Consider the following 25836-nt stretch of genomic DNA (forward strand, 5'->3'; position numbering starts at 1 on the left):
GGGGGGCTCTTGTGACCAGCCCAGATGAGAAATACTTACCAACCCTGGTCCCCAGCCAGGGACCAGGAGGAACGAGTGTAATGCTCTCTGAACTGTTCGAACAGCAATGAGAAGAGAGGCCCACTCACTGGCCTGGGGCTGCTGGTCAGGGGGCAAGGCTCCCGTCCAGGACAGCATTTTCGTCTCGTGCTACAGGTGCCCACAGCAGGGAGGGTTCTAGAGATGAGACTCCTGACGTATGAAGCCTCCTGCCACTGTGGTGCGGAAGGTTGGGTTTCGCTGGGCCCGGCTGGTCCTCTCTCGTAACTGGATCCTGGGCTGTCGCTGCCCACAGAGGGAGAGCCTGGAAAGGGGACACCAGTCACGTGTTGGCTTTCCACTTGGGTTATTGCCCAGACCGGTCGGGTCAAGGGTCAAGATGCAGAGAGCTGGGGAGCTGGTTTGCAGGCTGAGGAATCAGCCTCCAGGGCCACTGGCCTCAGAGGCAAGAAGTGTTGGAGATGTTTGCAGGCAGACAAACAGAGGCTCCCTCTGGCCTCGCTGGGTCACCACCAGCCCCACCTTACGGTGTCCTCAGGGTGACTGTGTGAGAGCTAGGAGTCCCCGCTGGCCCCCACAGGCCCGCAAGCTCACTGGCATGCCTCTGGGCTTCTCTGCAGCCAGCCCGGGGGGTCTGGGGCCCAGGGTGTTGGGGCTCCAGGCAGCTGCTTACAGGGAGACAGGTCAGCTGGGGAGGGTGTCTTCGAATTATTTTGATTCTCTGGAGCTCGCTGTTGTTTGGGGAGTGAGCAAGGTGAGCAGAAGGGATGGAGTTTTCTGTCGACAGTCTGGTGACTGAAATCACCTAGAGCGGGTTGAAACTCATGCTTTCTTTTTAACCCGGAGGAAATCTGATGCAATCAACACAATACTCTTACTCCAGGAATTAAAATCAAATGTGGGGGTGAGTCATCTCAAATGAGGCTCGAACCAAACTCGCGAGGGAGGAGCCCAGAGCAGGCTGCATGCCCTGTTCCTCCTGCATCTTCGGGTCAGGCCCCCGGAGGAACCGGGGGGTCACTGTGCACACCCTGGGGCCCTGAGTAAGGGACCCCACAGATGCTCAGGTTCCTCGGTTATTCTTGGTGGCTTTGTATTTGAAACGTTCTTGGGCAGGACGTTGGCGGATCAGCCCCCACACGAACGTTCTGTGATTCTGGAGTCCGAGGCAAGTGGTGGGTCGCACGGGTGGCTGAGGGCTTGTGTGTAGGTTCCCGAGTCTGCCGCCGGAGTCTGTAAATAATTCTGTGCATGCACAACACTGTTGTCTGTTCAGAGGCCGGCCTCCCCGTTCCTGGGGAGGAGCCAGGAGCAGGCTCTTTTCTCCCCTCATGAATCAGCCTTTATACTCAAGCAAAGAAAAACTCATTAGTTGTGACTCAGACACAAGTAAGCTTTAATGCCCCTTCCTGTCTTCCCAGACCTGACTTCTACCAAGGAGGGTGGAGGGTGGCTTCCCGGGTATAGGCGTGGCGTGGGGAGGATGGGGGGTTGGGGGGTGGAGTGGTTGCCCCCTACCCTTCAGAGAGCTCTGGAGGTCCTGGGCCAGCCACCCTGCACACGGGTGCACACAGCTGCTGGCTGTCCTGGAGAAGTGACCCGCCCCAGTGGAGGGTGGCCGGACTTGGAGGCCAGGCCATCCGGGCACGTCTGAGGTGCCCCCCAGGGAACCCGTCAGTGATTAGGAATGCGTAGCTTAGATTTCCAGAATAGGCTAGGATTCCTAAATTCACCCTGCCTTGTAGAATCAAGTCACAAGGCCATCCGGGGGACACTAGACATTCACTGGGGATTTTGACTCTTTAAAAAGAGAGGTTATCCCAGGGATACCTGTCAAAATATCTCTGAAGCCTTTGTCTTTATTTTTTTTAATATTTTATTTATTTATTTAGAGAGAGCAAGAGCAGGGGGAGAAGCAGAGGGAGAGAACCTCAAGCAGACTCCACGCTGAGCGCAGACCCCGATGAGGGACTCGATCCCACGACCCTGAGATCGAGACCCGAGCTGAAATCAAGAGTTGGATGCTTAACTGACTGCGCCACCCAGGCGCTCTGTCTATTAAAATAGAATTCATTCATTCGTGGTCAGTGCAGGTCTCTTTTTTTTTTTTTTTAAAGGTTTTATTTATTTAACAGAGAGAGACACAGCGAGAGAGGGAACACAAGCAGGGGGAGTGGGAGAGGGAGAAGCAGGCTTCCCGCTGAGCAGGGAGCCCGACGTGGGGCTCGATCCCAGGACCCTGGGATCATGACCTGAGCCGAAGGCAGACACTTAATGACAGTGCAGGTCTCTTACAGCAGAGTGAGGACGGAAGCAGATCAAGTCCTGTGGCCTCCTGGAGCTTGCATTCATCGGGCTGGACACAGGAAAGCACTTGATATGTTGTGTTGATAAGAAAAGTAGGGAAAAGGGTGGAGTTAGGGATGTTGCTGCAGCAGACACCTGTCCCTGCTGATTAGGTGGCATTTGAGCAGGGCCTGAATGAATTGAGGGATCAAGTCTGGTGAATATCTAGGCATGGGCCTCCCAGGTGAGGGGATAGCAAGTGCAAAGGCCCTGAGGAAGCACTTCAGGAGAAGGGTCCACAGAGCTAGCGAGGACCTTGAGGGCCCTGTAAGCACGCTAAGAAGCTTTCAAAATGTTGTGAACAGAGTCCTGACTTTTAAAAACATTCTGACTGCTAACTGAGGGGCAGGCTCCCGGAGAGCAGAGTTGGACACAGTGGACTTGGTGGAAAGGAGCTGATTACTGTAATTGTGGAGGTGCTGAGGTCCGGCAGAGGTCATGTTCTGACCGGGGTGTGTGTGTGGCAGAGGGGTGTATGCATATCGGCATGCACGCCGCCCTCCTCGGAGGGAGGGGGGGGCTTCTGGTGGGGGAGACCTGGCTTTTGGCTGCATGAATGTGCCATTTAGCCATGACTGAGTTGGTGAAGCCTGGAGGGGGCTTGGGGCAGCCCCCGAGCTGAGTTTGGACCTGGGAGGTTCAGGATGGACACCCCTCAGTCCTAAGGGGACCCTCAGTGAGCTGGGTCTGGGGTCCAGGGGTCACGTGTCAACTGAGCAAGAAGCCGGCCGTGTCTCCTTGTGCTGTGAGGGGGCCCAGCTGCTCGGGCATTTGACCCTGGAGCTTTTCCTAGTCAGAGGGAGATGCATGCACATCATTCCTGACCCGTGTCTGGGAAGGCAGGTGATAAATGTTCCCTAGTACTACTTTCCTAGGGCTTTTTGGTTTGATTGCAGGCATTTGGTTTGATTGCAGGCATTGATAGCAAAAATAAAGTAATAAATAAAACTAATAAAATAGGGAAATAGTAGGAAATACATTGGGTAGACAGTATAATGTATGGTAAATACAGTAATAGGTAATAGTCGTATTATGTCCATAAAATAGAGTCTCACACCTTCACACACTCATCATAAAGCAAAAACAAGCATTGTGTCATTTCTCCCCAACATGACTTTTCTGATACGTCAGGGACTAATTCAAGGGGCCTGCTCCTTGAGCCCCAGCGACTTGAACTTGGAGCTCGGGGACGTTGACTGCAGATCTGAGGCCAGCGCATGAGTCACCAGAGAAGCGTGCAGGCCCGTGGGCAGGAGGGTGGAGCGGAAAGGGTGGAGAGAGAGGGCCGTTTTCCTGGAGGCGCAGGTGAGGGGCGTGTGTTCGGGGAGCAGGCGCTGAAGAGCGCCAGGCACGTCTGAGAGGCAGCGGGCCCGCGTGTGGTCACCAACTCACCTGGGTGTGGAGGTGAGTGACAAGCCTGGAAGGGCAGGTGGAGACCAAGTCGTGGAGGGCTCTGAATGCCGGGGCAGGGAAGTCGAACTTTTGCTGATTTAAAAGCAGCGAGCAACACTGCAGAGTTTTGAGCTGGGCAGTGACCTGACCTCGAAGGACAGCTTTGCGAGCCAAGGGCCCACTCTGGCACGGACGGCGGGCGGAATCAGTGATCCCACGGCCGCCGGCAGCCAAGGCCCGGTGCACTCTGGGTTTGGAAAGAAGTGGTTAGCAAGGGGGTAGAGCACGGAGCGTTTTGCCGGCCGCTGCCTCCTGGGCAGGTTCCTGGAGGTGCAGAGCTGCTCTGTGAACCCTCACCCCGATGGTTATCTGGTCAGAGAAGGTTCCAGATTCTAGGGGGAGAGAGTCTGCCAGGCTTGCCTGGCGGGGGCTTGCTGCCCGCTTTGCTGTACAATAACATCCCCGAGGGGCAGGGGTGAGGGTCAGGCCTTGTCCGAGGACCGTCTCCCACTGCCCCTGAAGGAAAGTGGCCATTCTGGGCTTCACACAGGGCACTGAGCTCCACGGGACAAATGCCCCCCCAGCCCGTGGAAGGGGCAGCATGAATAGCGCATTGAGGCTCGGTGGCTGTCTCATAATCACTTCGGTGCCTTGGCATCATTCTGGCTCATGAAGAGGTTGTCAGAACGGTACACTTAGTAGCTTATCTGCTCCTTGAATGGCACCCTCTGTGAGGGTCTCCGTGTTTTTACAAGGACTGCAGATCTCTTTATGTAACTGCTAACATGCTTTTTGGCTCTCCACTGGCTCAGGGTAAAAACTATGTCCCCATCCACAGTAAACAAAAACAGTGATCAGTCTCCAAAAATTCCAGTGGCATCCGGTGATGCTTTTGCTTCTGCCCGCCGCTAAGGCGCTGATTCACCCCCAAGCTACCTTCTCGGTCGTGATAGGGAATGCAAGAATCCGATCGCTCTTGGCATGTTTATCTCTAGTTTTATCTGCCAACCTCCAGATTCTTCCAGGTGCTCGTTGGGAAGCTGTGTCCTGTTCTGTAGGTGCCTCAGGTGAGCTGCTGGCTCCCGCTGTCCCCGCCCTGGATAAAATCAGCCCCATCCGACCCCACCAACTTGCCCTACAGGACTTCAAGGGAGGTGGGGCTCATGCAGGGGCCCCCTGCCCATCGCCGTGTGCACCTGCACCCCCCTCACCGGACCTCCACCAGGTAGCTAGTCAGGCTCTCCGGACCCTCAGTGCTACAGCACGGGCTCCCCCAGCCAGCCTCGGGGTCCTCGGGGCCGCACCAGCGTGGGAGCGAGGGCATCGCTTCGCAGTAATGTCTCATGATGGTGCCCATTTCGGCTTTTCCTTTAAACCCTCCGTGAAATAATTTCTTCTGGCTCTTAGCGGAAAATCCGCTAATACGCATTGAAAAGGAGGTGGGATGGCAGGTGCGCAGCCCCTTTCTAGTTCTGGGTCTGTCTTGAAGCTCAGGCAGAATGGACTCCCCTGGGAAACGCCTGGACCCCCTTTCCTAAAGCACACCAGGGGTGCTGGGGTCCGTGTGTCCTGAACAGGAATGCCAGAACGAGGAGCGCATGTGGGTGCACGGACGCGGGGTGGGTGCCGCAGGAAGAGCATCCTTTGGTGCGAGTATGGTCCAGAGCACTTGCCCTCGTGCTCACCCAGTCCTCGGAGCAGCTCTGCACTTGGTGGGGGGCCCCTCACGGATTCCACAGCTAACTGGCTTTACCCTCCATCCGACCCCCAGTTTCTTTGGCTGTGTCTGTCTGTCTGCTCCTTCCCCAGGAGGCACAATCAGACTGAGAATCTTGGGTAGGAATCATCATTAAATTTGAAAGTCCACTCTGCCAACAGGTTATGGGCTCAAAACTGTCCTATAGCTCCCCTCCCCGCTGCCTGTCCTCCCCAAGCCCCACTCCCCATATACGAGTCCCATTTCCAGTCAATGAGACTCGTCTTTCAGATCCGAAGGATTTTCACATTCTCTCATCTCAGTGATGTAGCTTAATGTCACGATTCCTTTTTGGAGCTGGGCTGCCCAGAGGTGGGCTTTGCTTGCATTCCGGTGCCCGCCGTCTCTGGCCCGGGAACCGGTCTCTGTGTCCAGCTCCGTGCCACCTTCCCTCCAGGATCATTCCAGTGAGGAATGTGGTGTTCTGTGGGAGAGAAGGAAAGAAATCCTCCCCGTGGCCGCTGCCAGCGATCATCCTGAGCCAGGACGGGGACTGCTGAGGCCCTGGCTGTCATGGTCAAGCCGCGGGGCTCGACATTGAGCCTCTGCTCCTTGTTGCACGCACCTTACATGGATTATCATATTTATTCTTCACACCAATCAATCAGGACGGTGCTGTCGTCACCGCACGTGACAAGTACAGAAACTGAGGCGTCGTGGAGTTAAACGTTGAACACCAGACATCCCCACGAATGATGGCATTTGGAGGCAAGGCTGGGTGTGCCCCCTGCATGGTGGCACTCAGCCTCGGCTGCTGCATGCAGAGCGTGGGGGAAGGGCGGCTGTGGACCGACTAAGTCACCCCCCAGTGCAGAAGGCGGTGTTGGGCCCTCCAGGTCCCCCTGATGAGCGAAGGTGACGCACCTGGGCCAGAGGCCACCTTTCCAGCCGTCTCAAGGAACAACCCGAGACCGGGTTACGTGAGCCACGTTACAATGGCGTGAAGTTTGCCTGCCCTCAGGTTGCTCTCTGCCCGTTTCTCTTGAAGGGCATGGGGAATTCGCTCCTGCCCGCGGGCTGGTGAGGGTCTGCCCACAGCCAGTCATGTCACCATCTCCAGAGCCCCCCTCTCTGCCCCTTCCAGAAAGAAACAGGCCTTGGAGCAATGATTCGTGTACTCCATCCACAGAACCTTCCTCCGCGGCTGCACCTGCACATGGTACCCAGGGATGACCTAGAGGCAGAAAGGGCAGCGTGTTTATTTTCCTTAGGCTTGTTGTTTGTTAGGGCTCCAGGGAGGATTTCAGGGGAGTGTGGGCAGGGAGCAGTCCCCTCTGACCCTGCCGAGGCTGGGCCGCAAGAGGCTCAGTGCTGAGCGCCCCTCTTCCAGATGTGGGGGCCGCAGCTGGGGCTGTACCTGTAATGGGACCAGCAGACAGATTTAGTTCTTCTTTCCTGAACCCTGAAACTGTACGGATCCTGTTTGTCCTCCTTTTTCAGTGTGATGAGCAGGCTGGCCAGGGGCTGGTACAAGTTTCCCAAACCCCATGGTGCCCCAGGGAGAAGGGGTGCAGACAGCAGGCCAGGAAAAGCGGCCTGGCTCTGTGCACCAACAGAACCGATGGGATGAGCATGAGGTGCACAGAGACTCCAGGGAGCGAGCCCTACTCTGCTCTCTGGGCCAGGATAAGTGTCTTTATTGGAACAGCCTCTGGAAGAAAGAGCAGTCCCACTTCCTATAAAATTACTGTTCAACCCATGTTTCACTTGCTTATGGGAAATTCTCGTGTTTTCTTCTCCCGCTTTCAGGAAGAAGCACATTGCCAAGTTGACCCCATCGTGCAGCATGGTTGCCTGAGAAAAGCTTCAGCAAGCACTGGGATACCTGGAGGAAGAGAGATGAAACCTTAGCCATCCTCCCAGGAAGAGAGTTCAAGATGGCAGCTCAACGGATCCGAGCTGCCAACTCCAGTGGCCTCCCTCGGTGCAAGTCCGAGGGGACCCTGATTGACCTGAGCGAAGGGTTTTCAGAAGCGAGCTTTAATGATGTCAAAGGTGAGCTTGCGGGGCGCCTGGGTGGCTCAGTCTTTAAGCGTCTGCCTTCGGCTCAGGTCATGATCCCAGGGTCCTGGGATCGAGCCCTGTACTGGGCTTCCTGCTCAGTGGGGAGCCTGCTTCTCCCTCTCCTTCTGCTGCTGCCCCGCTTGTGCGCACGCACTCTCTCGCGCTCTCTCTCTCTCTGTCAAATAAATAAATAAAATCTTAAAAAAAAAAGTGAGCTCACGGGGACAGAACTGTGGCTGGAGGGGGAGGATGGTGCGGCAGATCGGGATTTGCAAGTCCTCTGAGATTGAAGGGCTTCTCCACCTTCAAGGCTGCCAAGTTCCCAGACAGTTAAACTTCAGCTCTCTAAACTTCATTGACGACAAATCCAGTTGTCTTGTTTTGTTTTTTTGGTGTGTTGGGAGGTTTTGAATATTCCCCTTGGTAATGCAACTTCATACACAATGTGTTTGTGTTTTCTCTTTTTGAGAGTTTTGGTGACATTAAAGTAGGGAGCTGGGTGCTCAGGATACTATGGGGAAGGAGAGAGTATGGTCAGCCAATGAAATATTGAGAACCGCTAGAGAGGAAAAGGTGGTCTGAGAGTGGGGTCAGCAAGCTTCTCCTGTAAAGGGTCACCCAGGAAATATTGTAATTCTTGCAGGCCCTAAGGGTTCCATCACAGCTCTTCCTCTGTGCTGGTGCAGCTCGAGAGCGGTCAGAGAAGACAGTAAGCAGTGGACACGGCTGTGTTCCAATAAAACTTTATTTACAAAAACAGCAAAGGGGCCGTTGTTTGCCGACCCCTGCTTTAGAGGTGGCCCTGGGGTGAATCACCCTGAGCCTCTGGTTTTCTGTAACAGCCACATACAGCTAGGTCAGTGAGATGGGTGATGGGTACTGGTGGGTCATTTTCTTCCTAGAAGTCCCCTCTGACCTTAGTAGGTGCTTGCTGGTGCGTCGTGATTGAAGCAGCAGCATCCCGCAGCTTCCCTGTGGTGTTTACTGCAATGTGTTGAAGTTAACCGCTGGGCCATCCAGAGTACAAGCTGAGCAGTGGGAGCTGCTCTTGACCTTTGTATCTTGAGCCCCTGGCACAACGTCAGTGCTAAATAAATAGTCCTTGAACCAAACTGCTGTCTCCCAGGTAACATCGTGGCCCTCTTCCCCGATGTCCTAAAAACCATATGCACCCCGTTTGTCTCTTCCGAATCTCTTCTCCTGTCACTGTATCCTAACTTCTTCCTTTTCCTGTTGGTGCTTTATGCTTGGAGCCCTGAGCATTGCGTTAAATGTTCTTCACACGAACGGACTTGGCAAAGGAGGTCATGAGATTCTATTAATCAGAGCAGCAGAGTTACTAGGTATTGCCATAAATAATGGGACCCTTCGTTTTTCACAGTCCGGTAATGGGCATCGTTTTCTTACTTTATAGCCCAGCTAATTATGGTTAAAGCTGGAAAATGGGAGCGTCATTTGTGGGATTCGGGCTGGGGTCTTTTTAAGTAATGATGACGATCTGAGAGGTGTTAGGGTACTAACAGAACACCACAGTTTCCCACAGTTGTGGGAAAAAGACAAATGAGATCACCCGGGACGCGAGCTGCGGCTGATTAGCCAAGGGCGCGATGCCCATGGAGCCCCTGGACCCACTCGCCAAGGCAGCTCTCCAGCCAGGCAGCTGCATGCACGACCCGATGGTCAAAAGGCTTCAAGGTGGGGATTTATTCCAGCCAAAGCATCCACTGCGAAGTCCTCCGCCTCCTCATTAGCGTTCCACCTGCAGCAGAACTGAGGCAAAGGGGTAAAAATTGTATTACTCAGTGCACTCAACTTCTTGACACGCAGGGATTTTCTTTGTATTAAAATCCAGGATAGCTGTAAATCTGGGCAGCACTCCCCAGAATTCATTAAGATGGGATTTGATAAGGATCCTCCTGCATTTGAGTGGATGGATGCCCCACCTGGTGTCCCCGGGTGCCCAGTGACAGGTGACTGATGGAGGGACCCGTCTGGAAGGAGCTCACACCAGAGTCCTCTTCCACGGGGTGGCCCTGCAGGGAGGAGTGCCATTTCCCATTGGATGAGCCTGATCCTTGAGTGAAATGAGTTAACTGCTTCTCTGCTAAGGAGAGTGCTTGGAATTTTAAGTGAAACCATTTTTATTCTTCAGTGTGGTGAAACTAAAGTGGTAATTTGCATTGATACATTTTCGTGGGCTATATACAAAGCCTGCTTAATAGCTTTGGGTTTTTAATTTTAAAAATATCACTCTAAGGGAATTGTTCTGGGGAACATAATAGGGATATAACTTCTGAGGGATTCTAACAAGATTTTAATAGCTGGCAAGCTCTCTGATTTTCATTTGGTTTTAATTTTTATGTGACATTATCATTAGATGTGTCAAAGAAACAAAAAGTGGTTTATATGACTGGAGACGGTGCCTGGAAAACAAAGCGAGAGAGATCTTGTTGTCCCCTGACCCCAGCCTGACCCATCTCCCTCCCCCCCCACCTCTCCCTCAAAAGTATTCTCTTTTTCTTGGCTGTTTTATTCACTCCCCTCCCTTCACTGTAAATGATTCCTCTTCGGGGCACAGCCAGGGAGAACACCTTGACCCCATAACATGGATATGGCCTCTCTGTCGTGAACGAACATTCATTCCAAGAATATTTGTTGGACACCTGCTATGTGACAGGCTGTCCTCCAGGATTACCATGGTGAGCAAAACAGACATATGAATATCGGTTAATGATAAGTGCCATGGAGAAAATAAAATTAGGAGGGGGGTGGAGATGTCCACTTTAACATAACCCTCTGTGAGTCCTTACCTGGGGCTCAGCAGCATTATGCTAAGGACACGATCAGAACCTTATCTTCAGCAGAGCCCACTGAGGAAAGACTCTCAGACTCCTGGGGCCACATGGCTTCTAAAGGCCTGGATCACAGCCCAGGCCCAGTGAACCCAGGGCCAGAGTCCACCCCCCAACACCCCACACGGAAGGTAGGAGGTGACAGCCTTCACGGCCCAGGTGAGCTTTCCGCCAAGCATATCCCTCTAACCTGGTTCATGGAAATAAAGAGAAACTTCCCGCTTTATTTTCCAAGACTATGCTAAGGAACTATAATTCAATTTGCATTATTTCGTTTCAAAGGAAGAAGAAACTGGCAGATGGTGTTTTTGGAGGGCCAGTTTGATAGAACAGAATGCGTATGGACTTAATCACGTATTAGAGACAAAGTGGGGGTAGTCCCACTAAAAACACGGTCCTTTCTTACAGTTGTTAGTTACAGGACCTCAGAATATTTACAAATTCTGTGAAACGAGGCACAGTTGGGGTGGGGGCTTATTACTCTCCGAAGGAACTTTCTTCATCCTCTGGATATACTTTGTCGTGTATGAGAGGGAGAAAAAACACTTAGGTATTTAATTATCCGTTACTTTTCAAAACACACACCCCTGGTTGAGATGACTGACTTCGACCTCTCCGACTGCTGTCTACGTGGGTAACATACTGAACGCCACGAACCATAAATTAGCTCGAGTCACTGTTTAAAGCGTTGGGGTTTTTCAGACTTGAACGTTGGCTCACAAATAACGTGAATGGCACCAAACGTAAAACCGTTGCTTTTCAAGGTACGCGGGGGAGGCGGTTTCCAAGTCGTCATCCTGAGTGATCATTTAAAGGAGGCTGGAAGAGGCTAGCCTCGAAAGGCTTATTTTGGTGAAGACTGGGTTCGGCTTGTCAAGGGAACCTTCCGCCACCCCGTTCGCATGTTCTGTGTTGAGGGCCGAGCGTGGCACCAGCTCAGAAACCCTGAGAGCTGCTTTGGAAGCTCTTCATTGCCCGTGCCCGGCTGCACGCGGTGGGTCACTCTGCTCAGAACGTCACTGTGGCTGAGTCGGTCACACTCAGCTTGTCCCTCTACCCGGCGGCAGCTCTGGGCAGTTAGGTACAGTAAAGAGAGGGCCGGTCAAAATGAGACGGTATTTGGGGCGCCTGGCTGGCTCAGTCGGTGGACCTTGAGACTCTCAATCTCGAGTCTGGGGGTTAGAGCCCCACGTTAGGTGTAGAGATGACTTAAAAATAAATTCTTTAAAAAGAGTTCTTTAAAAATGAAAAAAATTTAAAAACGAGACGGCATCTTAGCGATCCCGCTGTGCTGAGTTAGAGGACTGCCGTGCTGGCCCTGCTGAGCGAAGCCGGAGTTGGCTTCGGCTGTTTCTGCTAACTGCCTGGGGCCCTGTGCGCCTCGCGAACAGCGCCGTCCTCCCTCGCTCTGCTCGGTGCTCTGCACGCCGTGGGCCTCGCCCTCACCTCCTGTCTCTTTGTGTTCTGTGCAGTGCCTTCTCCCAGTGCCTTGCTAGTAGACAATCCCACACCTTTTGGAAACGCAAAGGAAGTGATCGCAATCAAGGACTACTGCCCTACCAACTTCACCACCCTGAAGTTCTCCAAGGGGGACCACCTCTACGTCCTGGACACGTCCGGCGGGGAGTGGTGGTACGCACACAACACCACGGAGATGGGCTACATCCCCTCCTCCTACGTGCAGCCCGTAAACTACCGGAACTCCACTCTGAGCGACAGCGGGGTGATCGACAATCTCCCAGACAGCCCAGAGGAGGTGGCCAAGGAGTTAGACCTGCTCGGGGGGTGGACGGATGACAAGGGGTGCAGCAAAACCTACAGCAATAACCCTTTCTGGAACGGGGCCCAGACAAACCCATTTCTGAACGGGAACGTGCCGGTGGTGCCCAGCGTGGACGAGCTGGCTCCCCAAAGCACCGTGGATCTGCTCCTTTTTGAGTCCAGCTCCACCACCACGAACAGCACCGGCAACATCTTCGACGAGCTGCCGGCCGCGAGCCGCCTGCAGACGGAGGTGCCGGGCAAGCGGGACAACCCGTTCTTCAGGAGCAAGCGCTCCTACAGCCTGTCGGAGCTGTCGGTCCTCCAGGCCAAGGCGGACGCTCCCGACTCATCGGGGTTCTTCACGGGCTTGAAATCCCCGGCCCCGGAGCAGTTCCAGAGCCGGGAGGACTTCCGCGCCGCCTGGCTGAGCCACCGGAAGCTGGCCCGCTCTTGCCACGATCTGGACTTGCTGGGCCAGAGCCCCGGCTGGGGCCAGACCCAGGCGGTGGAGACGAGCATCGCGTGCAAGCTGGACAGCTCCGGGGGCGCCGTGCAGCTGCCCGACACCAACATCAGCATCCACGTGCCCGAAGGCCACGTGGCCCCTGGCGAGACGCAGCAGATCTCCATGAAAGCGCTGCTGGACCCCCCGTTGGAGCTCAACAGTGACCGGGTCAGCAGCGTCAGCCCGGTGCTGGAGGTGAAGCTGAGCACCCTGGAGGTGAAAACCTACATCATCTTGGAGATGAAAGTGTCAGCCGAGGTGAAAAATGACATTTTTAGCAAAAGCACAGTGGGCCTCCAGTGCCTGAGGAGCGACTTGAAGGAAGGGCCCTACGTCCCCATCCCCCTCACCTACAGCTATGGGGACACGGTCCACGTACAGCTCGACAACCTGGAGCCCTGTATGTACCTGGCCATCGTTGCCCACGGCCCGAACATTCTCTACCCTTCCACGGTGTGGGACTTCATCAATAAAAAGATCACTGTGGGGCTCTACGGCCCCAAACACATTCACCCGTCCTTCAAGACCGTGGTGACCATTTTTGGGCACGATTGTGCCCCAAAGACACTACTGGTCAGCGAGGTCACCCGCCAGGCCCCCAGCCCCGCCCCAGTGGCCCTGCAGCTCTGGGGTAAGCACCAGTTCGTCCTGTCCAGGCCCCAGGACCTCCACGTCTGCATGTTTTCCAACATGACCAACTACGAGGTCAGAGGCAGTGAGCAGGCCAAAGTGGTGAGGGGGTTCCAGATGAAGCTGGGCAAGGTGAGCCGCCTCATCTTCCCCATCACCTGCCAGAACCCCAGCGAGCTGTCCGACTTCACCCTGCGGGTTCAGGTGAGAGGCGACCAGGAGGCCATCCTGACCCAGTTCTGTGTCCAGACTCCCCAGCCGCCCCCTAAAAGTACCATCAAGCCGTCCGGGCAAAGACGGTTCCTCAAGAAGAACGAGGTCGGGAAGATCATTTTGTCCCCGTTTGCTGCCACCACCAAGTACCCGACTTTTCAGGACCGCCCGGTGGCCAGCCTCAAGTTCGGCAAATTGCTCAAGACCGTGGTGCGGCAGAGCAAAAACCACTACCTGCTGGAGTACAAGAAGGGCGACACCATCGCTCTGCTCAGCGAGGAGAAGATCCGGCTCAAGGGGCAGCTGTGGACCAAGGAGTGGTACATCGGCTACCACCAGGGCAAGGTCGGCCTCGTGCACGCCAAGAACGTGCTGGTGGTGGGCAAGGCCAGGCCGAGCCTCCTCTCGGGGCCCGAGCTGAGCACGTCGGTGCTGCTCGAGCAGATCCTGCGGCCGTGTAAGTTCCTCACCTACATCTACGCCTCCGTCAGGACCCTGCTCATGGAGAACATCGGCAGCTGGCGCTCCTTCGCCGACGCCCTGGGCTACGGGAATCTGCCGCTCACCTTTTTCTGCCGGGCAGAGCTGGACAGCGAGCCCGAGCGGGTGGCCTCTGTTCTGGAGAAGCTGAAGGAGGATTGTAACAACACGGAGAACAAAGACCGAAAATCCTTCCAGAAAGAGCTCATGATGGTAAGTGCTCAGCAGGGGCCTGGGGCCGAGTCCGGTCTCACCGCCTCTCCCTGCGCGTGCGTCTGGTGAATCACCGGACCGGCGTCCGGGCACATCTTCGCTCCCCGAAATGCACAGGGTGTAGTGTGTGCCCGTGCACCTGGGCGTTTGCGCGGGGCCTTTCGGGAGCCCCAAACAGCTCAAGATCCACCATGGAGAGCACCGTTCGGGTGGCTTCCTGCTGGATTCGCGAGCTCCTCGGAGGTCTCCGACGGATCCCCGAGTGCCCGGTGGGGGTGGGGGGCACAGCGAGACTTGCATTCCAGTTGCCCCTGTTTTGATCTTTTAGGAGAAGATCCATGTTTCATCAGATTCCCACCAGGATCTAGGACTCTGACGTTTTTCAGAACTGCCGCCCCAAAGTCTAGCTTTGCCTTGATATGAGTTTTCCTCTCCTCGAGGCCTCCATGTTTCTTCCTCTGCCTCCTTTTTGTGTGTGTGAGTAGGGGTTGAGGACAGCCTCTGTTTCTCCAGCACGACTGGGAATTGGCGATCCTGAGAGGCGGGAAGGGGGAGGTCGGTGTCACGCTACAGGATACGCCCGGGCCGCTAGCCGACGGGGAAAGCATGCGCTGGACCCCGAATGGCCTCCCACGGCCCGGGCTCTGCCACCCTCTCCCAACTGTTCGTGTGCTTCCGGGGGCCTGTCTTGGAGTAGCTGACTTGGAGAAGCTTGATAATGTTCTTCTCTAGGCGTCCCGCCTTGCCTCTGGTGGATGTTCTGTCTATGGCAGAAGCCACCTCTGTTCCCTTCCCCATCTTCCCGATAGGGACACATCTCTGGGCTTTTTCCTACGGAAACCCTTGTGATTTGGTCATAGGCGTTCCTTCCTTGCTCCACCAGGCTCCACACAGCCTTTTTGCCTCCTGACTTTTGTAAGAGGTGAGCCTCGGCACCCCCAGAATTTCTGCCACTTGTACTCTTCCCTCTTCTACCCGGCACCCGCCATGCGGGGAGAGCGCCTCTAGGACCGGATGAGCCGGGGATGCGCCACCTGCGCGTGCACGTGTTGACATGGGCGTGCAGCTGAGGTCCGTCCGTGGCACACGCAGCTCTCGGCTGCCCTGGGAGCCGGGAGCCAGAAGGGATGCAGTCCACGGCGGGGAGAAGGCATTGCAGCCTGCCAGTGGCTCCCGGAAATACAAAATGCCAGGTGCATGCAGCAGAATGAGGCCCGACGTTGCCCAGGAGAAGGAGGTGGGAACGGAAGTGGCGAGTAGAGGGGCGATCTTGGCAACCAGGAGGTGGGGGGGGCCCTGGTGATGGCAGCATCAGTGGGGAGGACGCTGGATTGTCATGGCTGGGGAGGGGCGGAGGCAGCAGGGGAGCATCCCCGCCCCCTCCCTGCAGGATGCTCCTCCCCTCGCCGGCCCTGCGGCTGTGGATGCACCCCCTGAGCCGTGGCAAGCCCGCAAGACCTAGTGTCCCCTCGGATGGACCCGGTGCAGTGGGCAGGGGCGCAGGTCCCTCTCCAGGGCCTCAAGCTGGGATTCGCTGTGGATTATAAAATCGGGTGCTTTCATGGAACATAAACAATATTGATGGTTCCTTCATTACAGCCTAAGAAACCCTCACCTCCAGTGGGTAGAGGAGAGAAATGGGACAGTGGGAGTGGCCCTTCCTCACTGTGGAAGAGTGATGACTAAGGAGGCCGTTTGCTTACCCACGTTTCCTCACTTCCTTTCAGGTCTTTCCAGACTTAAATGGTGGCTCTTTCTCTTTCACGTGGGGGGCTTCTCTGACAGCACATGTTTTGGGGGCCGTCCCTGGGTTCCTCTCGTGAGGGATGGGAGTCTCTCCCAGCCCCAGGCAGGTTTGCTCGGAGGTTTGCAGTGTTTCCCTTGCTCGGTTCCTGGACTAAATCCATCACCATCCTGAGAGTGGGCAGATTAGAATGTTGGCCAAATCTCTAGAAACCACAGGCTGATTTGTCCCCGTGTGTTTCAGGGGTCACTGGAAGCCGGGTTTCATTTCTCCCCATGCTCAAATCTCTGAGTGGTGGCTTCCTGCAGCCTCGGTGGGTCCGCCCGCCCTGCAGCTGTCTCAGCCCCTCGCGTGGTGATGACAGTTTTCTGATCAGATGGGACTCCCTGGTCTGGAAACAGTGAACGCACTTGAAGGGGTAAAGTTTTAGGACGGTGGGTTTGCAGGGAGATGGGAAGGGAGAACAGAGTTGTTCAGTCCTCCCATCGGAGTGGGGTCAGGCCTGGCCCGCACTGCTCCCTCAGCCCGGAGCTCTGCCCCGTGGACTCGGGAGGGAGGCTCTTCCTGTCCCTCGGTGCCAGTCCGCAGGTCGTGCCCTCAGACCTTTCCCACGGCCTGTGCTCGGGGTCACTGCCCTTCATCAGCCCAGATCGCTGTCTGCACAGTGCTTTCCCCAATCCCAGATGGCCTTGGTGCCTGGCATTTGTGTTTCCTGCTCTTGTCCTCATCGGATTTAAACGTCGTGAAAGGAGCGGGAAACACTCTGACGTCCGAGGAAGGAAAGCAAGCATGCCGTGTCCTGCGGTCAGACCGTGCTTCTGCTCTGGGTCTCCGTTTCCGTCCCCTCCTTCCATCGTTGCTTCGAGGGGCGTCTTGAACAAGCACGTGGGCTTCCCGGCCTGCCCCTGCCTGCCCTTTCCCACCCAGACTGTGTGCGACCACCGTCAGAGAATGCCCCTCCTGCCCCCGGCTCGCCTAGCCCTGCGGTGGAAGCCGCGACCGTCCCTGGCAGAGGACGGCCACCCCGCCGACCGCGCCCCCCAGGCCAGATCGAACTCGGCGGGGAGGGGAGGGGCGATGTGGGGCTGCTACAGGGAGTGGGCGTGACCGGCACTGACCGAGGCGAGTAGCCAGGGTGGACGGAGCCCCCCGGGACCTCTGCTGGTAGGACTTGCAGGCAGGCCGGGGAGATGTCGGAATGGGCACTCAAGGATTACTGAGTGGAAGGTATGGGACCGGAGCTTCTGACACAGAGCAGGGGAGAGCAGCTGCGGGCAGCCGGAGCGAGTGTTCGTACTCGAAGTTCACTCGCCGTTTCTGGGCTGCCTACCGTGTGCTCGGGGGCGATGCCAGCTGCTGGGCTCCCCGAGAACGCGGGCCCCTGACTTGAGCAAGGCACGGAGTGAACATGAGTGCAGGACATACTTGCCGTGAACCCCGAAGAGAAGGGCCCCCGGGTAGAGCGGGGAAAGGCGAGCAGGCCTGGGGGTGGGGGCTGGTACTGATGCGGGAAGGAAGTGCGGGCACCCATTTGATGGGGGTGGGGGGCTGTCAGGTGGGAGCCTCAGCGTGGGCAAGGGCCAGGGTTCGGAAGAGCCGAGATGGGGGCAGACCAGAGGCCATGGTGATCCAAGACATTGGTACGTGTGGGGCCACCTGGCCCAGATAACACCTGTGCTTTGATCTGTAGGCACGGAGAGGTACAGAGTTTTAGGGGAAAGGAAGGGGAGCCAAGCTGGATCCAGGTGTGTCCCTGACCCTTGCCATGCCCCACAGTCCCTGAGCCCCTCAGAAGCTGCCGTCAGTGGGGGACCCCACTCTGAATGTCATTCCTGTGGAACATCAGGAGGACGGCTGGGGGTGGAGGACCTAACTTTCTAGATACTCATTTCTAGATAGACTCGTGTGAAGGAAACGAACAGGCAACTGCATTTTATCAGAGGTGAGCGGTGCGGCCAAATCCGAGGACTGCCGGGGGGGTCACCCTTCCAGGTTGGCAGAGATCCCCTTGGCCACTTAGCCTCCATCTGATTCCCACGCTTGGCAGCCACGCGAAAGGGAACCCTCTGCAGCCAGGCCTTTCGTTTGTGGCTGCCGCGTGCTCCCTCCCCGCTCCCCCGGCAGGTCGCGTCAGGTGGCTGGCTGGCCCCGGGGCCTGCGGCCACTCTCACCGCGTCGTGGGCGACAGGCTCTGTTCTCTTGCCGCGTGCACAGTGGTGGGACCTTCACAGCTTCGGGGGCGTGCGTTTGCCCAGCTGTCCTGGCTCATCCCACGTTTTGTTGGGTCCTGAATGGAAAATGGTTTTGTCACTGGGGAGTGCACAGCGGGGAGTGACAGGAAGCGCGTGCAGGTGCTGTTACTGTGGCCACGGACTCCCGGGAGACCCCTCCTCCCCTTGCCAACCGTGGGTCCCCCGTTGGGCCTCTTGTTTTCTTCACGGGGGGGGGGGGAAACCAGAGGCTGCTCTTCGCTCTTGGCACGGCATAGTTCTTTCCTGCGCCTTCCGGTGCACTTGGTGGCAAACACGGGCTCCTGTGATTTGTACCGGGAACTATGACAACGCTGAAGGAGAGGGCTTGGCTCCAGCTGGAGACGGGAGTAGGTCTGGGTGGCCGCCCCCGGGAGCATGTGCTTGGAAGGTGGAGGACGGAACCCCGAGGGACCCGTTTGTCTAACAGCAGGAGGTATCCTGGTTCAGCGACGTGCTTTCCCGATGAGAGGTTATTCCTGATAGCCGGGACTCCCTCAGGCACGAGACGCAGGGTCCCTCCGCATGGTGGGGAGGGACGGGGGGTCAGCTGGGGCGGGGAGGGAACCATCAGGGGCGTGGGCAGGCCTCCCCGAAGGGGCCGAGGCCGGCGCTCAGAGCGTGGCAACCAGGGGTCATTTGAGTCCGGGGCAGGCTCTTTGGAGAAGGTTCTCTGAGAAAGAGAAAGTTACTGTAGGATACAAATCAAGGGAAGGGCAGCTGTTTGCAGGGGTGGAATAAACCCCAAGCTGATGGAAATGAGGGGCGAACTGGGAGGTTCCAGGGGAGGGGTGGGGGTTGGAGAGGACCATGTGGAGTGATTCTCTGAGAGTCGGGAGAAAAGCCTCCTTATCCCCCCCAGAGAGGGGGCAGTTAGCTAACCACTACACGTTTGGGCAGCTCCTGGGGTTCCTGCCCGGCGGCCCCAAAGCAGGAGGCTCTGCTACCCGCAGCTCATACGGGGGAGGATGGCCCTTCTGATGTTTGCACGTCTTGGGAGTAGAAGCATGGGTGGGATTAATGTACAGCAAAACCCAAATGATACCTCATTGTCTTTTCTCTTATAAGAATATCTCTGAAAACAGGGCTTGGTGGACTGGCTTCGGGGCCACCTGCTTTTGTAAGTGAAGTCACACCAGACTGAGCCCGTGCCCGTCGCTTCATAGGCCATCGGTGCTGCCGATTCAGGGCTTGCGACAGAGACCGCGGGGCCCACAGAGCCGAAACCTCTTCCCTGTCTAGCCCTGTGTCGAACAGGTTTGGTCACCTGGCTCAAATTCCCATTCCCTCCATGGGATTGCTGCCAGAGTCAGCCTCGTTTCGAATGGGATTTTCTGGGATTACCTGTGGGTGTTAGTGTGTGTGCGAAAATTAAAGAGGAAGCTACAGGGAAGGGAGCCGGAACCTCCTACTGGAAGCTGTCTCCTGCTAGGACCCGGTGGCACCCAAAATGTGCCCTTAAAAAAATGCCTAAATGCCCCTTGGGTGGTGTGGCCGCTCTGTGACCGTTGAAACCCATACTGGCTGATCCAAGTGTGAGCAGAGCTGAAGTTAGTAAATGAAGGAGCCCCCGTCCCAGTGTTCACCGTGCTCCTCGCGATGGAGCCCCGGTCCTCGCCCAGTGCCCCTGGGGACAGAGCCGCTGTCATCGCTCCTGCCAGGGGTGACCCCAATCAGAAGCGTGATTCTGGCACGTTCTGTTGCCTAGAAAAGGAGGCCGCCTCTGGAACGTTCTCTCTGTGTGCGCTGGGAAGCCGTGGGCAAAAGCTGAGCGGGGACACAGAGGGACTGACCGTCCACCCTGAGGAGCAGGGGACTCCACCAGCCGCAGCGCGTTCGGGGCTTCAGCCCCACCACACCACAAAAATTTAAATCCAGAATTCAACCAATGGATCACATGTCCCCCTGCCATACATGGGGACGTAGGTGTATTTATATCTTCTGAAAGACGGATCTACTAAACATTGATTTTTTTTTTAAACAATTTCACTTGAATGCATCAAAATTCAAGTGAAAACAGACCCTTTTCTGAAATACATAGAGTTGAAATGTTGCGTAATCTAGATCGGTGTTTTGTTTGGTTCCATCCCTGATGTCGAGGAGTGAGTGCCTGCAGAACTTTTGCAAAGGCTTGCCTGCACCTCTGTCATCTCGAGGGATCCTGGACAGGCCGCCTGCAGGTGTGGGGGCTTCTCCATCACTCTCTCGGCTTAATCTGCAAACTGGGGTGAGCTCGTCACCTTCCTCGTGGGGGTTCTGAGGAGTGGATGAGCCCATGCCCGGCTCACAGTAAGTGCTCAATCGTAGTAGCTTATTCCAAAACACAACAAAACAAACCAGAACAGGACCACGGGATCCTCAAGCTCCCTTCCGGCTAACCGTAGTTCCAGCTAGCTGCCAATCCTCGGACCCAGGACAGAACCAGATTGACCCATCACCCCTGTTGCAAATTGCAGAAATTGACCTGCTGGGGCATCCAGCTAATGCATTCAGCAAATTGCCAAAAAAGCCACAATTCCTCCATCTTGTTAAGCTTCCCCAATATAAACATGGACTATAGATGAGGATACTCAGTCTCAGTAAGGGACCCAGCAGACCGTAACTGCACGCAGCCAAGGCCACCCACCTTCTTCACGGAATAGTGGACAGAGTTCTCACAAGGAGCTGCGTGTTTGGCTCAGTCGGGAAGGGGCTGGTGGGGTGGGTTTTTTTAGCACGTGCTCTTGGAGTCTTGGAGTGACAACAATAGGTGCTTGGATAGAGCTTAGAAGGATAGAAAGAACACCAGGTGACTTTTTCTGCTTCTAGCCTCTCTGGTCTTAGGCTCACCATCCGAGGGCCTGGGAAACCGACTCCAGGGTGCCTCTGAGGCCCACTTGTCCCACTGTTGGGGTGCAGTCTGAGATTGCTGGGCGACAGAGCCTTCGTGGACGGTGCCAGGCCCACGTGCACCCAGCAGCTATCATGAAAGTTGGGTGGCAAGCCTTTTGCATCTCACGGTGGGCAGACCCGGGGGCCTGCTGGTTTGTGCTAGCTGGTTTGATTTTGTTTCTTTAAGACCCCAGCCCGGGGTCTCACAGAATACATTGGACTGTTGAGCTTTATGTTGGAAGCCTGCGTGATCCGGCCCCTTTCCTGGGAGGGAAGCAAGTCCCAAGGTGGCCACCTGCTGGCTTGGGGCCAGGTGGGCATTTGGGCCAGGCTCGGTCCCCTTGCCTCCTTCCTTCCCAGGGTGGTGGGCATTCCTTTCCCTCCTGAGTCTCTCCACAGTTGGTGACTCCTGTCCTGAAGACACACTAGAAAGGTTTTTCAGCTTTGGCAAGCGAGCAATCATTGATTCCAGAAAGTGTTCTGATGGGCTCTTTGGGTTCAGCCTTGGGCCTCTCCGTTCTCCTTATCCTCCGCACGGGGTCCTCACCTTGTCCCCAAAACCTGAGAACCCAGATGTCAGTGTGCGCCTCAGCCCCCATCTGAGTCCTTCTGCCCGTGGAGCTCTGCGCCCGGCCGATGCCCGCAGCACCTTACCTCAGCCCAGCTCGTGGTCCGGGCCCCTGAGCCCCGGGCGCCCGGTCCATCTCAGCGAAGCATCACTATGTCCAGCAGCTCCAAGGGAGCGCGAACAGGGCCAACAGGCAGCATCCGCCCTCACCCCGTGGGTCAGCATCCAGGGCTGCCGAGACGACGCTCCACGGACGGGGTGGCCCAGGACAACAGAGGCGTGTTCTCTGCCATTGCTGGAGGTGTTGGCAGGCAGCTTGCTCCTGTAGCTCCGAGGGACGGTCTGGTCCTTGCCTCTGGCTCCCAGTTGCGCCGACAGTCCTTGGCAGTCCTTGCCTTGTGGCTGCCTCACCCCGTCTCTGCCTCCGTCCTGACATGGATTTCTTCCCTCTGTCTCTGTCTCTGTCCTTATAAAGACAGCCAGTCATTGGACGAGGGGCTGCCCTAGTCCACGATGACCTGGTTTTAACTAGTAACATCTGCAAAGACCCTATTTCCGAATATAGTCATTCAGAGTTTCCAGGTGGACATGACTTTGGGGAGAGAACACTGGCAAACCCAGTCCGCCCTGCAAAACTCATTGCTTTCCCTCCATCCTGTGGCGTCGGCCGTGCTGGAGTTCAGGGGGCACTCTCTAGGCCTTAGAACTTTCTGGGTAAAGAGCGCGTTGCCTCCGCGTGAAACTCCAACGTGAAACCAGACCTGTCCTCTGACTGCCTCGTGCTCTGCTCCTTCCTCCTCAGGCCTTACTGAAAATGGACTGCCAGGGCCTGGTGGTCAGGCTCATCCAGGACTTCGTGCTCCTGACCACGGCGGTCGAGGTGGCGCAGCGCTGGAGGGAGCTGGCCGAGAAGCTCGCCAAGGTGTCCAAGCAGCAGATGGACGCGTACGAGTCTCCGCACCGGGACAGGAATGGGGTCGTGGACAGCGAGGTGAGCCTGGGCTCTGAGATTCCGTCACAGCGCTGTCTACTTGACAGCGTGTGGATGGGGATGAGTGAGTTGACGTGAGAAAGCATGCGCCCAGCACACAGTAGGCTCTCCCTGAGTGGGGCGAGTCTCCCCCTTCCCGGGACTGTTGGCTGCGCGTCCCAAACTTCAGTGACCTTCCATCAGACGGAGCAGTGCATGAACGGAGCCCTTTGTGGCCGCTTCTGCTCGGCCTCTGGCCGGGTCTGTGTTGGCTAAATACCTGGTATGTCATGGAACTTCGGCCAGAGCCGGCTGGGTTCCTGCTCAGAGGTTCTTTGTAGTCTCACTGGTTGGCGGAGGTTGCTTTAAGCTTCCGGAAAGCTGGTTCGGGCCTGGGAGACCTAGGAAGGAGGAAATCCCAGAATAAGGGTGTCCTTTATGAATGCAACGAATTTCTAAAGAAATGGCCCACCTAGAAAGTGCTGCAGGGGTGTAGGGACTGTAAGGAGAGCAGTCCTTCCTGTTTGCTCAGGGACCCTCTGCTGCCTGCTCTTGCACAAAACACCTTCTTCCCTCAGAAATGTGCTGGCTCTGGACAGAGTCCGTTCCACCGGTTTCTCCGGGTTTGCCTCGCTCTCCACTGAGAAGCATAAATAATGAGCAAAGGGACTGCAGTTAATAGGCTCGAATAGTAGGATCAAATCTCTTACTGTCCCTAATCTTCTCTACCCCCCCCCTTTTATTTTGGGCGACTCCACCATGCAGGCCATGTGGAAACCCGCCTATGACTTTTTATTAACCTGGAGCCACCAGATCGGGGACAGCTACCGGGATGTCATCCAGGAGCTACACATAGGCCTGGACAAGATGAAAAACCCCATCACCAAGCGCTGGAAACACCTCACGGGGACCCTGATCCTGGTGAACTCCCTGGACATTCTGAGAGCTGCCGCCTTCAGTCCCGTGGACCACGACGACTTTGTGATTTGAGCGGGTACCCTGGCAGCTACCACTGCTCTGGGCCACACGCCCTCCATCGGTCCTGGGTGCCCGCGCCGCCACGTGGAACCGGGGAGGGAGGAAGGGCCGCTGCTCACACACGTCCAGGGTCCTTCGAGGGCCGGACCCACACCCGAGGACCAAGCACACACAATGCTCCACCACCCTCCTCCATCACGGGGGGGTTGGGGGAGGCCTGAAGGGGATTTCTACCGCAGGTCGTTGCCAATCAAATAGCTTTCTATTTGTTAGGTATAAATGTAAATTTAAAATCACTTTTTTTAAAGTATGGGGGGGCAGGCATATGAAAAAGGTGGTATCTCATTTTTTTTAATGGACCATAAAGGTTAAAAACACACACACACAAAAAAACCACACCTTAATAGGGGAGGATGCTTTGAGGTTTTTATGTTCTAAGAGACCTTTTTAAATTATGTTACAGATGTATATATGTATTTAAAGGTCACTGGGGGCATTTGCGATTCCCAGCCACACTTTGCATTTCAACACTTAGCGCGCGGAGAGACGCTTGTTCAAGTGTTGGACCTCTTTTGCTCTCTGCTTGTGAAAAGGATAAATCAAATAGGAATGTGGTTTTTCGGTAGGTGAGTCCAGCTCTTGCCCATCCTTTCTGAGAGCGTCCTAGCCCCTGCTGTCCCCTCTCGACTTCATTCTCTTCTGTACCTTTGCCTCGTGTTACAGTGAGTGATCAGCGACAGCACATGTGGACCGTCTTCGAGCTTTAGTGGGCAAAGTCAACTCCTACGTGAGCAAGCAGGTGCCCTCGAGATGGAAAGGCAGCTGGGAGCTGGCGTTCTGCATGGCCCCCACCTGTGTGCAGTCGGTCATTCCAGAGAACAGTGCCATTTGCCATGCGGTGGTTCCCGCAGCCTCCAGCCACCACTGTCCTGTTTCTCCCCGGGGGCGGGGAGGGGTGCCCTGTGCTATCATGTGCACAGAGGTGCCCACTGTGGCTGGTAACTCCCGCTTCGTTCCATATGAAATCAACCCCTCTCCCTTCCTGCTAGGCCCCCAGGGCCTAGGAAATCGCATAGGGGACACCATCTTTTTTGTGTACGATAGAAAGATTATGCAAGCAGGATGAACGTTTTCCAAAAATGAAAATGTTTCCCACCTCAAGTGAGGGACTTGGCAGAGCGTTGCGTTGAGGACCTTACCGTTGTAGATCGGCGTGGCTGTGTGTGGGCCCGCGTGCTGGGCTCCAGATCGCACTGCGGAGGTGGCAGCTCGGGAGGGAGGAAGGGGCAGGGCGGGAGAATTGTCTGCCAAATCAAGAGAGTTGATCCCTGGGAATGTGCTGGGACACGCAGCTTGCTTGTATGAGGTGATGTGGGGATTCCTGGACCGTGGGATACCTGGAACGCGTTCTCTAAATCTGCTGTCTTGAAACATGTTATGTTAATTACCTAGTGTAATCAGTGGTTGATCCCTATTGGGCTGAAACATTCTTATGTATCTATTGATTCAGATCCTGAAGACCAACTGGCTAGAAAAAAAAAAACACACACACACAGAAAAACACTATGTTTTTTATGCTGCAAGAACCAGGACACACAATTCCCCACTCATCCCATGAAATAACCTTAAATTCTGCTTCTCATTTCCACCTTCATTCTTTCCAGAGATCATCTCTCGCCTTCTCCCCAAAGAAGAAGCAAAACCACTCGCACCTTAAACCGTGGATATTTTTCCTCAGGGGCTTTAAATAGTTTCCTATGCAACATGTCTTGTAGCACAAATTAAATTCTACAAAAGTTGCAGTAAATTTTATTTGGATATTTTAACCTATTAAGTGTGTGTGTCTGTTTTTCTGTACCCAACCAAACTTTAAATAAAACAATAAAACCTAGTGAAAGCATCTGTGAATAATGGCTCCCTCCCCCAAGAGCCACCGCTAGATGACAGTGTGACCATTGGTTTAGCAGATAACTTTTATTTTTTTACTGAATGTTCTGTAGTCCGGTCCAAGAAGCTCGGTTAAAATCTCCAGTTCTCAGGGCGCCTGGGTGACTCAGTTGGTTAGGCATCTAATTCTTGATTTTAGCTTAGGTCTTAATCTCACAGTTGTGAGTTCAGGCTCAGCGTTGGGCTCCACCCTGGGCATGGAGTCTACTTAAAATAAAAAAAAAAAAAAAGGAAAAAAAATCTCCAGTTCTTTATCGATGTTAATTCAGATATTCAAAATAATAGTCATTTGCATATAAAATTATGGTGTTTGCA

The 25836-nt window shown here is 55.3% G+C and overlaps 1 protein-coding gene across 2 annotated transcripts in view; it reads left to right on the forward strand.

Moving 5' to 3' along the window:
• Window positions 1-25465, forward strand: part of SH3BP4 (SH3 domain binding protein 4) — an 85365-nt gene extending 59900 nt beyond the window's left edge. For both annotated transcript variants that reach the window (XM_078071487.1, XM_036091843.2), the window contains 4 exons: window positions 7283-7528; window positions 11862-14194; window positions 22429-22617; window positions 23362-25465. In XM_078071487.1, coding sequence (XP_077927613.1) covers window positions 7411-7528; window positions 11862-14194; window positions 22429-22617; window positions 23362-23586 — 2865 coding nt within the window. In that variant the 5' untranslated portion in view covers window positions 7283-7410 and the 3' untranslated portion in view covers window positions 23587-25465. The remainder of the gene's footprint in view (window positions 1-7282; window positions 7529-11861; window positions 14195-22428; window positions 22618-23361) is intronic.
• The last annotated feature ends 371 nt before the right edge of the window (window positions 25466-25836 follow it).

Source organism: Halichoerus grypus, chromosome 4 (assembly GCF_964656455.1).
Source record: "Halichoerus grypus chromosome 4, mHalGry1.hap1.1, whole genome shotgun sequence".
Taxonomy (NCBI): Eukaryota; Metazoa; Chordata; class Mammalia; order Carnivora; family Phocidae; genus Halichoerus; species Halichoerus grypus.